This window comes from Centropristis striata, chromosome 13 (genome assembly GCF_030273125.1).
Source record: "Centropristis striata isolate RG_2023a ecotype Rhode Island chromosome 13, C.striata_1.0, whole genome shotgun sequence".
NCBI classification, from domain to species: domain Eukaryota; kingdom Metazoa; phylum Chordata; class Actinopteri; order Perciformes; family Serranidae; genus Centropristis; species Centropristis striata.
This window is the reverse complement of record NC_081529.1, coordinates 19,060,537-19,075,386: the sequence shown is the minus strand read 5'-3', so window position 1 is coordinate 19,075,386 and position 14,850 is coordinate 19,060,537. Positions and strand designations below refer to the sequence as shown.

At 37.1% G+C, this 14,850-nt stretch overlaps 1 protein-coding gene across 2 annotated transcripts; it reads right to left on the bottom strand.

The window, feature by feature from the left end:
* Positions 1-1,107: 1,107 nt before the first annotated feature.
* LOC131983321 (cytohesin-2-like) lies at positions 1,108-11,893 on the bottom strand. 2 transcript variants are annotated; one of them, XM_059348032.1, is made up of 13 exons: positions 11,796-11,893; positions 10,173-10,255; positions 9,863-9,924; positions 7,746-7,812; positions 6,411-6,529; positions 5,429-5,509; positions 5,191-5,303; positions 4,698-4,846; positions 3,944-4,055; positions 3,768-3,844; positions 3,573-3,644; positions 3,189-3,337; positions 1,108-2,447 (listed from the first exon to the last, which is right to left on the bottom strand). In XM_059348032.1, exons 1-13 carry the CDS (start codon positions 11,833-11,835, stop codon positions 2,369-2,371), a joined length of 1,203 nt encoding a protein of 400 aa, XP_059204015.1. In that variant the 5' UTR covers positions 11,836-11,893; the 3' UTR covers positions 1,108-2,368. The 2 variants fall into 2 exon arrangements, with proteins under 2 accessions (XP_059204015.1, XP_059204016.1); XM_059348033.1 differs by lacking the exon at positions 1,108-2,447 and having other exon boundaries at positions 3,185-3,337; positions 9,863-9,927.
* Between the last annotated feature and the right edge of the window lie 2,957 nt (positions 11,894-14,850).

Below are 14,850 nucleotides of genomic sequence, written 5' to 3'. Positions count from 1 at the left end.
GGCGTCCTTTAGATAATGACAAGCGCAGGACGTTCACCCAGGAGATCTAAACCAAAAGTCAACGTTGACTAAATTTAACCGTAACTTGTGTAACAAACATGTTATTACTTTCACTTACTTATTTTACCCCAAACCATGGTCTTTTCCTAAACATTACCAGGTAGTTTTATTGCCTGAACCTAACCAAACATCACAATGTTAAATACCAACAGTCATATATTTTGTTTTGAAAGTCATTGGCAAGTCAATTCAAATCAAATTTATTTATAAAATGCATCTTAAAAGGAATGATGTTGACCAGAGTGCAGTACAGTGAAGTACAAATACCACACTGTGAAATTACTCCACTACAAGTAAAAGTCCTGCATTCAAAACTTACTTGAGCACAAAGTATCAGCATCAAAATGTACTTAAAGTATCAAAAGTAAAAGTATCAAAGTATATAGAATGGCCCCACTCAGCAGTGTGTTATTTACAGCAGTATATTTATCTGTGAATGCATTTCAACAAACAAAAGGAATATTTCTTTGTTTATGCAACATAAAATATTAACTTTTTTTAGGTGTAATACCAACAATGTATTATCTTTAATTATATTTAGTGATCTTTATAATTACTCTGTACATATTGGGCTTAAATTTGATGAAAAAAGAGCATATTTAAAAGGATTTGTTTTAGTTTATTTTGCAGTGGGATCTATGAAGCCCATCAACAAAACACTAGATTTAAGTGTCCTCTAAGCTGAAGTTTGTTTTTGACAAGCGGGTCAATACAATCAAACCCTCCCTATGAGGAAATGCATTTTGCAAAAATGAAAAAAATGTTTTTTGTTGTGTGAACCTGCTCCCAGGAAACCACAGCTCTTTATCACAGCGTCTCACACACTTCAACAGGAACTGCACAGGAGGAGCCGTCACGCATCAGATGATCCGATAACACAGTTTCTCAGTAGCTTAACTTCTCACTACACACCATCATCACAGTAATAACATCGTAAAGATGGCCAGTAAAGTCACAGTAAAAGTTAATATTTAAACATGAACTCTCGGATGAAAGAAGAAGTGATGACGTAGCTCCATCTGCTGGACAAACACCCACACAAACAGATTCACTATCAGCCAGTTTATTTTCACAAGTAGTTTGATTCTGCAATCAGAAGTGAAGTTGTTAAATTATACATACAGTCATAAAAACACTAATTCAAATATGTTTAAGCTTATTAAAATATACTGTACAATTTCAATGTATTCATAAGTTATATTAAAAACTTTTTTTTTTTTTTTTTTAGCTTTACCTACTTTTAGACTTTATTTACAACAATATATTAGTCATGAAGGTCTGTACTGTAAAAGCTGATATTTGTGAAGAGGAAAAAGAGCTGAATTGACATGATTTGATGAGTAATTAAAAAGTCTCCAGTGAAAACATCCAGAGCAGGATTTACAAAGTGCTACATACTTTTCTCCAACTGATCCAATCAGCAACCATTTTAATTTTGACTTTTACACCATTCGCTTCATTTTGCATCCATTTTTGGGGTTTGCATGTTACTGTGTGGTGTTTTATGTCCCTTTTTAGTTGTTCTGCATCTCTCTGTTGTCGTTTTCTTGTCTTGTTTAGTCATTTCGCATCCCATTTTGCTGTCACTTGTTTTGCATGTCTTTTAGTCATCTGTGTCCCATTTTAGTCATTTTGTGTCTGAGGTCATTTTGTGTCCCATTAATGTCATTTCACATCTCTTTGTCGCGGTATCGTGTCCCTTTCAGTCATTTTGTCTAATTTTGAAAGTTTTGCCTCACTTTACCGTTGTTTTCCTTTCTTTTTTTTAATAATTTCTGTCTTTAGTCATTTCACATCCATTTATATTAGTAATTCTGCTTCTCTTCGTAGTCATTTTTATTAATTTTCCATCATATTATGGTCATTTTTTGTCTTTTGGGGTCATTTTGTGTCCCTTTTAGTAGTTTCACCTTGGTTTGTGGTTATTTTCCTGTCCATCTGTCATGTTTTGGGGTTTCTTTTGCATTTTCTGTCCCCACAACAAATGTTAAAAATCACTTGATGCAGAGGGTTGGTCGAAGAGGCGTTGGACCTGCACACAGCAGGCCCGTTCAGTAATCCATCTTTGGTATGAAGAAGTCGACTTCTTCTTCTTCTGACTCTAGTAGGGGACTGCTGAAGTGGCCAATCAGACTCCAGTTGGGGCATGGACCAGTCGGTGCAATAGTGCGTGCAGTTTGCAGAAGCCAGGCCAAAACTCTTTCTCATTTTCACTTTAACAAGTGTTCGTTCCTAATTTGTACACTTCTGAGAAATGCTGTACGATCCGGGATCAAAACAGTTTCCTCTGATGTCCGGTGTTTCTGTCCTATGAGGAAGTGTTGCTGATGAGCTTCCTCTTTCGTAGAGTCACCAGGTCATGAAAAGGGTCTTTGGTGATGCTCGCCCTGAAAGACAAGACTCGGTGTGAAACTGAGATCATCAAAAGTCGCAATTTTTCCTGTTTACCTGTTAATTAACAAATCAATTCCCCTGTTCTTTCATCATTGTCACTGTGGTTACAATCTCTTGGGCTGCAACTACATAATGACTCTTTTCATTATTTATTAATCTGTTGATTAGATTTTCATTGAAAGTGTTTTCTCCATTTTGGTTGCTTAAAACTGTTTTATTCAGCATTCATTTAAAGACATTTTCTGTTAAGTGAAGTCAGTTTTAAGCCTGTTCTTCACTTGCCAATAAATTAGCATCCCAATCACAGTCAACGTGAAATATAGATGCACCTTGCTAACCAAGTGAGTTAAATAAACAAACTGGCGACAGCCAAAATGTCAACCTCAAAGGCTTCAAAACAGACGCCACTATGGATACTTTTGTGGTCTATGGTCCAAACCTAACTAAATCTGCCTATCAACATCTTTAAATCTCATCCGTTAATATGTTAAACTGTGTTCAAAACCTGATGTGTTAAAAATACTTTTTTCCTGTTACTATTGAGACTCCAAGACATACTATTTCAGTACATAAAACATAAAACTATGCTGCAGTTTTAGATTAGTTATGATGTTATCCTGATCTTCTTTGTTACTGGTGTTAATTGTTTGCGTTCACGTGTTGTATCTTGACAAACACGACTCTCTGAGGACATGTGGCCTCCCACGTGTCTCTGCAGCATCGACAGCTCTCACCTGATCGCCTCTATCCAGGCGTCCCGTTCTTCGGCGCTGGCTGCACTGAGCTTATAGGACTGATGTTTACCCTGCACCACTCTGCCTTTGTTTTCCGTCTTGCAGGCCTTGATCTTTTGTCCTTTGGGGTTATATAACTCCAGACAATACTGTTCAAACACACAAATGGACACACATGCGGCACTGTTACTGTGTGCATATGCTGTCTGTTTATTTCATCAGTCTTCTGATAGCCTCGTGACTCACTGTTGGAGCACTTGTGTTAGAAAATTAATTTAGCAGCTGCCGTGTGATTCATTAAATTGTGTGGCAGAAGATAATATGTGAGAGGAGGCTCAACACTTCTTCAGACACTGTGGTCCCAAAAGGAAAAGATTCTCTTACCGACTTGCTCGTGTCTTGAAGCTTCCTGACACACAAATTCTCCAGAGGAATAATCCCAATTGGATCTTTGTCCTGCAGGAAGAAACGGATATTAAAGATAGATTTAACCTTTCAAGCACCAGAAGGATGTTTGACATTTACAGATTTAGTTGACATAAAGGGGTTTTTTTTAGCAGCAGAAAGAGAGATACTCACTGTGGTGTACTCAAAGTAGTACAAGCAGCTGTCTGTCAAAATGAACCACCTTCTCTTCCAGGTTTTAACTCGACCACCTTCAACAACAGACAACAAAACAGATGTAATCTCTGACAGCCTCCAGTCAATTTATTATGTTTATTTTCTGTGTGGTGCAAATATCATCATCATCTCACCCATTTTCAGCAGCCAGCCCTCTCTGTCCGGATTAAAAAACGTCAGCGTGAGGTCGTTCCCGTCATCCTCTGGGATTTTGAATGGCTCGCTACGGATGCTCGCATACAGTTTCTGTAAGAAAACGTCAGTTTAGGGGAAGATCTGGTCACTCAGCCTGTAATAAAAATGTGTTAATTAATCAATTAACACAAGAGTAGAAAGGCTTAGAACATTATAATGGGAGTATATGATGACCATGCGCAATTATGTCTCATAAGTTGAGAGGTTGATATCATTTGTTACAAAACAAAATTAAACTTTTTAAATGGAACTTTATATAGTTAAGATAGTATAACAAAGGTTAAACTCATTTTGGTCAGAAAAAAAACACAATGGGGAAAGCCCTGCATTGAACATTTTGCCTCTAAATTGATGGATGGTTAACAAAAGAACCCAATGTGACGAACTTCAGAAGATTGGAGATAATGACAGAATAAAAAATCCCCAAAACTGATGAAGCTGATAAATTGTGACATTTTCAAGATTTCAGTTAAACAATAACTTCTAATTTCTCACTTTGAATAATACTTAAAAAGAAGCTAAATTTTTTTTTTTTTTTTCGGGTGATTTTTAAGATGATCAGTGATGTAATTCTGAGAGGATTTCCTGTTGAGTGTTAGGTGTCGGTGTTCCCTGGTGTGTTTGTCAGCTTGTGTTTTACACTGTTCTGATTTCAGGGAGAGTGAGTTTCTTATTCTATTAATAGGACATTACCGTGAGCAGCTCGGTGGGCAGGTCCTCCCCGTTGTTGATTCCTCTGTTCATGGAGACAAATCGCTGCAGACTGGGTTTGTCTTTCACGTTGGGGTTGTGGAGACTCGTGTTGAGCATGATGATGGCAAAAGACAGGATGTAGCATGTGTCTGTTAGACAAACACACAACACAAACACACAGAATGCAGTAAAAAGCACAGTCAGTTTCTTCAGCTGTGCATCGTTATCACGGCTTCAGCCTTATAAATTGCACCCATTAAAAATAATAGGTTTCTGTGAACGCTGCCTAAGGAAAAACACTTAGACTGAACAATCTCTTTACTCTGATCAGAGAGGGAGATGTTACTGTGGAAAGAAAAATTTATTCGTCTTAACAGTGGAGAACCTGTCTTGTGGAGGTTTTAATGAAATTAATGAAACCGTAATGAAACTTTTTAATTGGGCTGTCTGACAAAGTGACTCATGAGAGACACAGCGTGTTTGTTGTTCGTACCTGTGGATTGGAAGACCCCTGGGTTACAGTCGCAGTAGCGAGTTGCAAACGCCTCCATCATCCTGTCAATCTTCTGAGCCTCTCCCGGGAGACGAAAGCTCCACAGAAACTGCCTGCAAGAAGGCAGAGGTGTCAAACACATGCTGGCAAGGAGGAGGAGGATTCCTACATCATAAGAAAAACAAGACTAAGGGTAGAAACTGCTGCTACAGTTCATGCTGACTTCTGTGACACGAACCTCAGCGCCTGCACCAGATTCAGGTCTGAGAACTCATGCAGGCCCACAAAGGCTTTCAGTACCTTCAGATGCATTTCCTCCCTGTGAGGAAGTCAAGAGAATACAACAATCACCAATCTGAAACTAAAGGTCAAAACATATAGACGCTCTCACAACAGAAATGTCAGTTGCACAGTTTGAAAACAATGAAAGTGGAGGTAATAAAGCTAGAGACGGATCCTGTCCAGGTTGACCAGAGTCTCTCTCAATAGATAATCAGATAATGCACAATGTGTCACCAAGCCAGATCTTTCTTTTTTCACACTTCATTAAAGTTGACATTTAGGAGATTTAAAAGATTTCCTCCCAACAATGACATTTTACTAATTGTTGTTGGGAAACAGGTTCTAAAAAAGTACAATATTTTCCACCGGACAAAGTTAGAAAGTCTCCCAAAATTAAATTTTTGAGTAAAATACCAGAACCAGAAAAGTCCCATCAGACTTTTTGAACATGAAATCTGATGTGACATCCCCTTTCTACAGTAAGTGCAGCCCAGTCGCCATGTTAAATGTTGGCGATTTAAGCAAGTATTTTTAACCTAACCCTGTTATTTTTATTTATGTGATTTTGATGCCCAACTTTTACCAAAAAGTGTTTTTAAAGTGTTCAAAACAGTTTGTCACATGTAAAAAAAAACAGCGATCCCTCGGTGTTAACTTCTATGTGTTTGCAGCATGTTTATTTCATAATTATTACGGCTGGCAGAGGACGCCAATAAACACATGTCAATGCAGCAGCTCATAATATAATAGGCTGATAACAACCTTCTCAACCTGCCAGCGGGTGAACCATTCTTATGGGCTAATAACCACTGATAATCCATTTCATCCTTTGATAGCATTCAAAACAGGTGATTATGCCATTTAAAAAAAAAAGTGTATATTTAAAAAATCAAAAAACAAACCCTACTTCTGTGATTTAGATCACATGTGTGCTGTACCTTTCACCCAAGAAGTTGCCAATAGCGGTTTTGTTCAGTCCTTCCTCTTTGTAAAGAAACTCAGCCACCGGCTCTGCTCGCCATTCGAGCAGTTCGTTTTCAACCAGGTAATGGACACCCTGAAGGAAAGAGGGATGGGTTAGATTAATATGAAAAGTATTTATAAACCAGGACCATGCAGACCACTGTTGTGTTTACACACAGAAATGTGTGTTTTATGTCATGTAGAATTATTTCAGGGTGCATATTGCAAAAGTTCAGGTTTAAATGTGAATAGGGTCAAACTTTTAACACATAGGTATCACCATGGAACTTTCCCAGTTGATCCCTTGCATTAAGACAATATTTTTTTGTATTAAAGGTTAAAATATGAAAATGTGGCATTATCTAATGGTGAATTTAGGATAAATCTACAGACAAAGTTCCATAAAATAAACACCTTTATGTATGTTTGGTCTGAAAGGATCTTATGAAAGCAAAATAGCCCAAAAGTGACCAGTGCATGAATAAAATATGTTTTTTAACTGTAGTGTCTTTCCTTAATTGAAGGTTTTATACAAGTGTTTCAACCAAGAGGACAGGAAAAAGTACCACACAGAGCTTCTCAACGCTCACTGTGGCTAAGCTTGTTTGAATCCTTATCAGCACTTCTAAGTCTGTAGGTTGATAAAAGTCATATCAGACATCAAGTTATCTTCTCCTGTCACTGTTGTCGTTCATTAATCATCAGAGAAATAAGATGAGAGGTTAAATGAATATTTCTCGCTTTAATATCTAAATCTCACAGGGTGTTCAAAAACGAATCTTCAAAATACCCTTTCCTGCTGAGTACTTCTCCAAATCAATCACAATTAAAGACCCCTTTAACCCCCAAAAGCGTCTTTGAGCTTCTCATCCTCCCACTCACACACGTCCTCGGGCCTGAGCTCACAGCGGTCACAGGCCGAGGGACTTAGAGGAAGCAACGAAAAAAAAAGACGGAGGTCGATGTGGCTTCTGTGCCACTTCAGGGAACAGGATGTGGCTTTTCTCGCTATGCTGTCGTCCTCTGCATCTGTGCACAGTTTGCACTTCTGCAGCTCGCACACACACACAGTGCTCAGATCTAAATCCGCTCTGTGTGGAGTTATATTCGCTGTCATCCGTCTGATGACCTTCAAATCCAGAGCGGCTGAAGTGAGTTCAAGTATGCTTTCACTTATTGTACCTTCACAGAGACTCAATTATGTTTCCCCTAAACTACAAAATACATTCAGAGCAAGAAATCAACTGGATCTTGAACCATCAAATTTTCTTTTTCCTGTTTATAAACACAAAAACATAATATCCACTCACCTTTTTGGGGTCCATGTTGAATTTCTTTTTCCCACGTAGGAATCTCCTGTTTCTCACAACGTTTTTACTGCAACAACAACAACAAAAACACAAGCATAAATAAACTGTGTATTTCACTTTGTCTTTTAATTGTTATTCATTATGTTTGGACCTTTGGTAATATATGTGAAACTGCATCCTGGATATGGATAATACAGCATCAACTTATATTTATATCCATGATATATCCAAGACTCAACATTATGTCATTAGAGTAATTAATTTACTTGGCCAACAGTTTAAAATGCTATGAAATGAAATAAAGAAAACAGCAAATTCTCACATTTGACAGGTATGGACTACAAGTTTTGTGTTCTTGCTTAATAAAGATGGCTTAAAGACTAATCCACTGTTAAACATATAAAAATGGCCATAAATTAATTTTCTAAACTTAACTCCTGGGAGCATTTCAATGATTCGTGAGGGTGTATTTTATCAAGTGGCAAGTGTTGAGGGTTTGGGCAGCACTGCTGAGAAACTCTGGTTATCATGCCGGTAAAACAGATGCAGTGTCATGCAACTGACATATTATTATCACCTTCTCAAAACAGCGACATTAGCAACAGGAAGTCAGAATATGTAGTTATACAGCCACATGCACACTCTCAAAATGTCACAAGACACTTTCTTCAAGTTTTGTCAAAGTACTGAACACACTTTCTCCCCATAAGTGGTGATGACCACCGAGTGGTGGCCTGATTTTACCCCGGGGGGTAGCCTACTTCTGCAGTTGCTTGTTAGGACTAAAAAGATGCAAAAATCTACATATTGAGTCAGCTTTCACTGCTGACAAATAGAAACTGATCAAGCAGAGAAAAGAAAAAACAGTTATGTTACAGTCATGTCTAATGGTTGAAAAAAGATGCAAAAATCTACATATTGAGTCAGCTTTAACTGCTGACAAATAGAAACTGATCAAGCAGAGAAAAGGAAAAACAGTTATGTTACAGTCATGTCTAATGGTTGAAAATGACAAAAGAAATGACAGCGTTAAAATAGTAAGACTAAAGAATAGTACATAGCAAAGTAGCTAAAAGCAAAACAGATGAAATTGTAATGTTAGCTAAAAGAAATGTATAATCAGTTGTAATTGTTAGCAGCTAAGTGATGGCTGAACAGCTGAAATGAGACAGTTAAAATAGTTAACTGAAAGTACTGGTTTACAGTTGAAAACAGGTGAAATCGTTAATTTAATAGATTAATTTCTTTGGAAAAAGAATACAATTCAATACATTGAAATAGTTAGCTAATGAATTTTTGTTGAAATAGTTAGCTAACATATATATATATATATATATATATATATATATATATATATATATATATATATATAATTAGCTAAATAAACAGTTGAAATAGTTAGCTAGTTTGCTAAAACTAATGGATAAACAGATGATATACTAATTATCAAAAGGTTTTTGATAAACAGTACAAACAGCTAACATATACATGAAATAGGTAACATATAACAGTTAGATAACTATTTCAACTATCCATCTGTTAGCTAACAGATAAATAGTTGAAATAATTAGCTGGATAAACAGCTGAATTAGTTAGATAAAACTAATGGGTAAACAGTTAAAATGCTGTAGTTAGCCCAAAGTACGGGATGAACAGGACAAATGGCTAACAAATACTTTAAGTTTAATAGTTGAAATAGTTAGCTAAAGGATAAACAGTAGAAATAGTTAGCTTAAAAATAATGGATACATTATTGTACTAGTGGCATAGACTTGATTTAATGTGGCATACAAAGAAGGTTGGGAACCACTACTGTGTTTGAGGCATTTTCATGAAGAAAAAAAAATAGGTTTAAAAATGTTAAGGTGAAAGGTTTGAGTAGCAGCAATACTAGATGGATTTCACAGCAAAGGTAGCATGTTTTGAAAACTATTTTGACTTCTGACTCAAATAAAAGTCACAGAAAAATCTGTTTGTATGACTTTATCAAACTGAGCATTACGTGTGGAGTGGGAGTCTGGTCTGGAGTCAACCGCAGTAAGAGGAAAAGGCCAAGCTGACTCATAAAGGAGCTGCTGTAAGAAAGAAAGAAAAAAAAGAAAATGGCTCATACTTACTTCTGCTCCTTCAGTTCAGGGCTGTGGATATCGGGAATGATGTGACTGATCTCCAACCTTAGCTTCTGAGGAGTTGAGAAAGAGAAGTGACGTTAGCTTGGTACCAAGGTTTGTCATTTCATCACCCACCTCTAGACTCAATGCCACCCCACAGTTATAAAAAAAATCCTTAGTATCTCAATTAAAAGTTTGTGAATGGATTAAATGTTTGTGTGCTGTGAAAAACTCTGCTGAGGCAGCCAGGAATGGATGCCTGGAGAATAATAATAGGCGACTGTAATGTAAGACCTTGGAGGGACATATTCATCACCTGAATGTCATCCAGCAGCTCAAACTTGTGAGTCTTGACGGTGTCACTCTGCCTCCTCTCACCTGGGGGGAGTTTCGGTGGAGCTGTAGGGGCAACAACAGGAATCAGCACTGAGACAAGCAGATTTCAGGATGGTGGCATACAAACTTGTTGAAGCATTCAGAAGACATGCTGCACTGGGGACTGTCTTGACAACCTCCCTCACGCCTACGCTCGTTTTCACAGACCAGCATTCATCACACCTCCACTAGTTGGAGAAGTGGTCAATGAATGAGAGAAGGAAAAGGGCTGAAAATAGCTGCTTTCCTTCCTCTTTTCAGTGAGGTTGATTCTGAGTGCATTGTGGCCATCTCAGTTTGTCCGTGGGTTTGTACAGGAAAATTATTTGCAGCATGATAACAGTAAGTTAAGTTGAAAGTATTATGTATCACAGGTTTAAAATGACACAAAAGTTGAATCACAGATCGCTTAAATAGTAAAACATACAAGATGCTTTAGTTAACATCACTAAAAAGTTTGTATTAGCAGTAACACAATACTTTAACCTTTTCAACTCCATGAGGAAGTCAGTGTCTGTGTCCTATTTTATGTCCTTCAAAGCCTACTTTTTAAAGCCACAGTGAAGACATTGATATCATGTAAAACTAGAAGATCTGAGGAATGTCTCACTATATTATCGGAAAGTGGGCAAAAAAAACCTCTCCATTGTTACGCTAAATGTAAGTGTGGGGAAAAACTGGCAAGCCCATTATGAAAAGGCTCACTTGACCTTTGACCTCAAGATATCTGAATGAAGTGTGCTCTATGGGTACCCACAAGTCTCCTCTTTATAGACATGCCCAATTTATGCTGATACCACATAGTTTTGGGCAAGAACCATGCAGGTTTTTGCATAAATGTGTTATTTTTCGCCTATTGTATTTGAATATTTCTGCATACTGGGGTCCCGAAACAGGCTCTGAATTGCATAAATTGGGTATAACTGGAAAGCTGAGACTCTTGTGAATTCAATGAGCCCAATTGTATTCATGTGTGATGATGTTAGTCCCCATATAGGCATTTCATTGCAGTGAGAGCATTTTTTTTTTTTAACTTGACCTCACTGTTTAAAATGAGCTGCTGTGACCACAGCCTCATGAAACTTTACAACCACAAACTAGAGAACAATAAAAGAGTTTCTCAGTTTACCAGAAGTGCTCACCATTTAAATACAGAAAATACAGATATCTTCGATATGTTAAAAGTTTTTGAAACCAGATCACAGTATTGTTATTTCTATGGCATTTCTTGAGGTCTTGGCGTATTCATGTAATATTCTGGAGAGATTTTTGACAATTTTTATCAAATTTGTGTAGCAAATGGTATCAACTCAAACATTCCAGCAGTAAGTTATGAGACATAATTAAGCATGGAAATGGGCTTCATTCTTTCCAGTTAGAATATTAAAAACTCTTAATCACTTTAAGAATAAATTAAAAACTGCTATCTCCCACTAAAGATCTACGTCCCCCAACTAAGAGGAGATAAAATAATAAGAATAAATCATCTGTTTGTTAAGCGGCAGCTTTCTGTAATAATATAAAGTACCAATTAAAAGGAATAATAATAATAATAATAACGTACCTCTCCCCCAGAGGAAGCTGTCTTTTCTGCGTATAGCCATGTTGTTGATGGTGCAGAGCGAATGACGACTGTACAGGAAACAAGCTGAGTGTGAGACGAAAAAAAAAAAAAAAGGGCCGGCCAAGAGATTCCAAGTTCACTCAACAGTCTGTTGCTACATTTCTGGTGACGTGCACGACAAAACACTGACATGCAATTTGTTTGTGTGTGCGGATATTTCTTAAGAAACAGAGATGACATTCATACAGTACGTAACACGACTATTACTACACATCTGTTACTACAAATACTAGCTCTACAAATCAGCTGTAAGACTGTCACTACAAACTTCATTGAGTGCCTTACAAAAGAATAGAATAGAAATATGAGAGCCACACACAATGTGAACCAGTTTTTATTTTAAATTAGCTAGGATGTGTAATGGTATTTACAATTTTCCCAATATATGCTACAATTGCATTGTACTGTTTTAGTACATTTGTCTGTAATTTGTGACCACATTGACGACACAGTACACCTGTAGTGGTACAATGTGCTTTGTACTGTATGGTAGGGCCCAAATAAGTGTCATTTGCTTTTTAACCCTTGTGCCCTCCTAAAATTTACTACCCTCTCATCACCATACATCGATATTTTTTTTAAGTTTTTTTAATAAATCTCTTTAACAACTTCAGCCGTGTTCAACCTACCAAACATTAAATCATTTTCAGAATTTTAACCCTTTATATGCCAGTTAAAATGCCAGGTTTTGCCAGGTCTGAAAATTATTAATAATTAAGTCTGAAGTTGTTTAAGAGATTTATTAAAGACCATGTAATGGTTAATGACAATGGATTTCAAAAATTTTACTAAAAATAATTGTTCTTGCAAAAATTCATACCTCAAGCTGTAACACAGCCAAAATGATCAACAAATGAGAAAAAAAGAGAGAAAAATGTACAAAAATGTCCCAGGAGGGCAGAAGGGTTAATACGTGATGTGAAACCTGTCTTCTCCAGCAGGAAGGAAACAACTTGAACTGAGCGGGGCTTTTTTCATTTCTAAATATGAGGCCCCATCTTGTGGGGCGTCACATTTCTTCACCTCAGAGAATATTGGTACAAATCATGATATATTATTAGACTATAGTTTTATACACATTTATTGTATGTGTAGTAGTATAAAACAACAACTGAAAGCCTCAAGGATCTTTCTCTAGGCATCCATTCAGCATGTGGCACCTTTAGATAAAAGTAAGTGGGCTGCATAACTGTAGCATCTCTCCACCTAACGGGACAAAGCACCTTAAAATTTGCCTCTGATTCAGCTTTTCGAGCTTTTCGAGCATTCATACACTGATGGTTACAGAGCTGCCTGCACAGCACTGGCATGCACAGCTGGAGAAAAATCCTGTGTTTTGTTGTTGCTTGCAAGCTTCCTGTAAGAAAAGTAAAAATTGTTGCAGTATTATTATATTATTATTATTATTGTTATTGCTCTGCTGTTTACTGTTGTTTTGCATGGTTTGTACTGAGCATGCTTATTTTGTCTCTTAAGTCTCTACTGTCTTGTTCATAAATTTAAATTTTAACCATCACCTCATTAGTTTAAACATCTCGCCCAAATTACAGCTGTATGTGTTCCCTGTGCTGTTGTTCCTTTTCCCTCACCAGCAGCTCTGCACAGGTGTACTGCATTACCAAACGAGATGCACCTGACCTGGGAAGGAGTGTTGAAAAGCTCCTGTTCCAGCAGCATTAAAGAAGACAAAACAAAACAAAACAAAACAGTTAAAAGACCCAAAAGCATAACCTTTAGTGAGTTTTGTGCAATAAGTCAGTCAATTTAACAGGATGTGAGTATGCTGTGTCTCAAATAATCAACTGCATCATGCTTACTGTACAGTTAAAACAAAGGTCACTTACTGTAAGTAAAATAATGCACAAATGATTTATTGAACAATAAACTGTGTAGTTTAAAGGGAAAGTTTCATTTTCAAATTAATAACTTCATGCATGGTGAAATATGCCACTTATTTTATGAATGTTTCACATTCAGTGTTGAACTCCATATATGTATCACACCCTAAATGATTAATTAACACCTCATTTAATACATTTGGTTATATAAATATTCATTCAGGTCTTTAATTCAGCAGTTGAGGATAATACCGTTAAAGTGTTAAATCATGCATTATGTCATCTCTAACTTGCTTTTGTGTTGCTGCAGCACAGACTGCGACCAGAAAATGTTTCAGAAAAACTATTTCAGTACGGATATGAATATGCCCACTGGAATCAATGGGCCTGACAATGTGTTCGCAGATGGATTGTTATGAGTTGACCCATTTTAATTAGGCCCATTTCCTGTTCTGACAATCATCAGGAGCATTTCTTATAAGACAAGGTAATCTACCAGCTGTCTGCTGTTCTGTCTGTGGTGCTTTAATCCCCCTGTAATTGCCTAAATCATTGTATCCTTTTGTCTATAATGAGGAATGCATTGTTACCAGAATTTCATTTTTAGGAGGATAATTTGTGATAAAAATAAATAGAACTTCCATCACAAATGGATTATTGGCCAACTGAGGACCCCCCGGTCCATCAGACATTTGGAAACTTTGACGCAACTGTTTCTGCTGGAATGACAGACAACTCAACTATAAAGAGACAACAAACAGCCTCCACGAGATGCAAATCAACCAGAGACATGCAACCAAACGGCAAAGAGACACAAATTTACTGCAGAAAGACAAAGCACAACCACACAGATGAAAAACAACCACTGTGAAATGCAAAACAAGTGCATACAGATCAACCAATGAGATGCAACTCGACTGCAAAGAGACACAAAACAGATCACAAAGGTACACAAATCAACTGGAGGAGGCATAAGCAAAAAGACAAAATGTAACAACAAAGATGTGCAAAATTACCACTCATAGACTGCAAAGAGACACAGATCAAACAAAGACATTAAACTTGACTTTGAAGAGGCACAAATTGACTGCAAAAAGACACAAATCTGCTGCAAATAGACACAAAGCAACCAAAGACATGCAACTCCACTGCAAAGA

Excerpts from the sequence above, each read along its gene's own strand:
- LOC131983321 (XM_059348032.1), bottom strand. The coding sequence starts at position 11,835 with ATGGCTATACGCAGAAAAGACAGCTTCCTCTGGGGGAGAG. Across the intron at positions 10,256-11,795 it reads CAGCTTCCTCTGGGGGAGAG|CTCCACCGAAACTCCCCCCA; the intron begins GTACGTTATTAT and ends TTGCCCCTACAG. Across the intron at positions 4,847-5,190 it reads AGGGGTCTTCCAATCCACAG|ACACATGCTACATCCTGTCT; the intron begins GTACGAACAACA and ends TTTGTCTAACAG.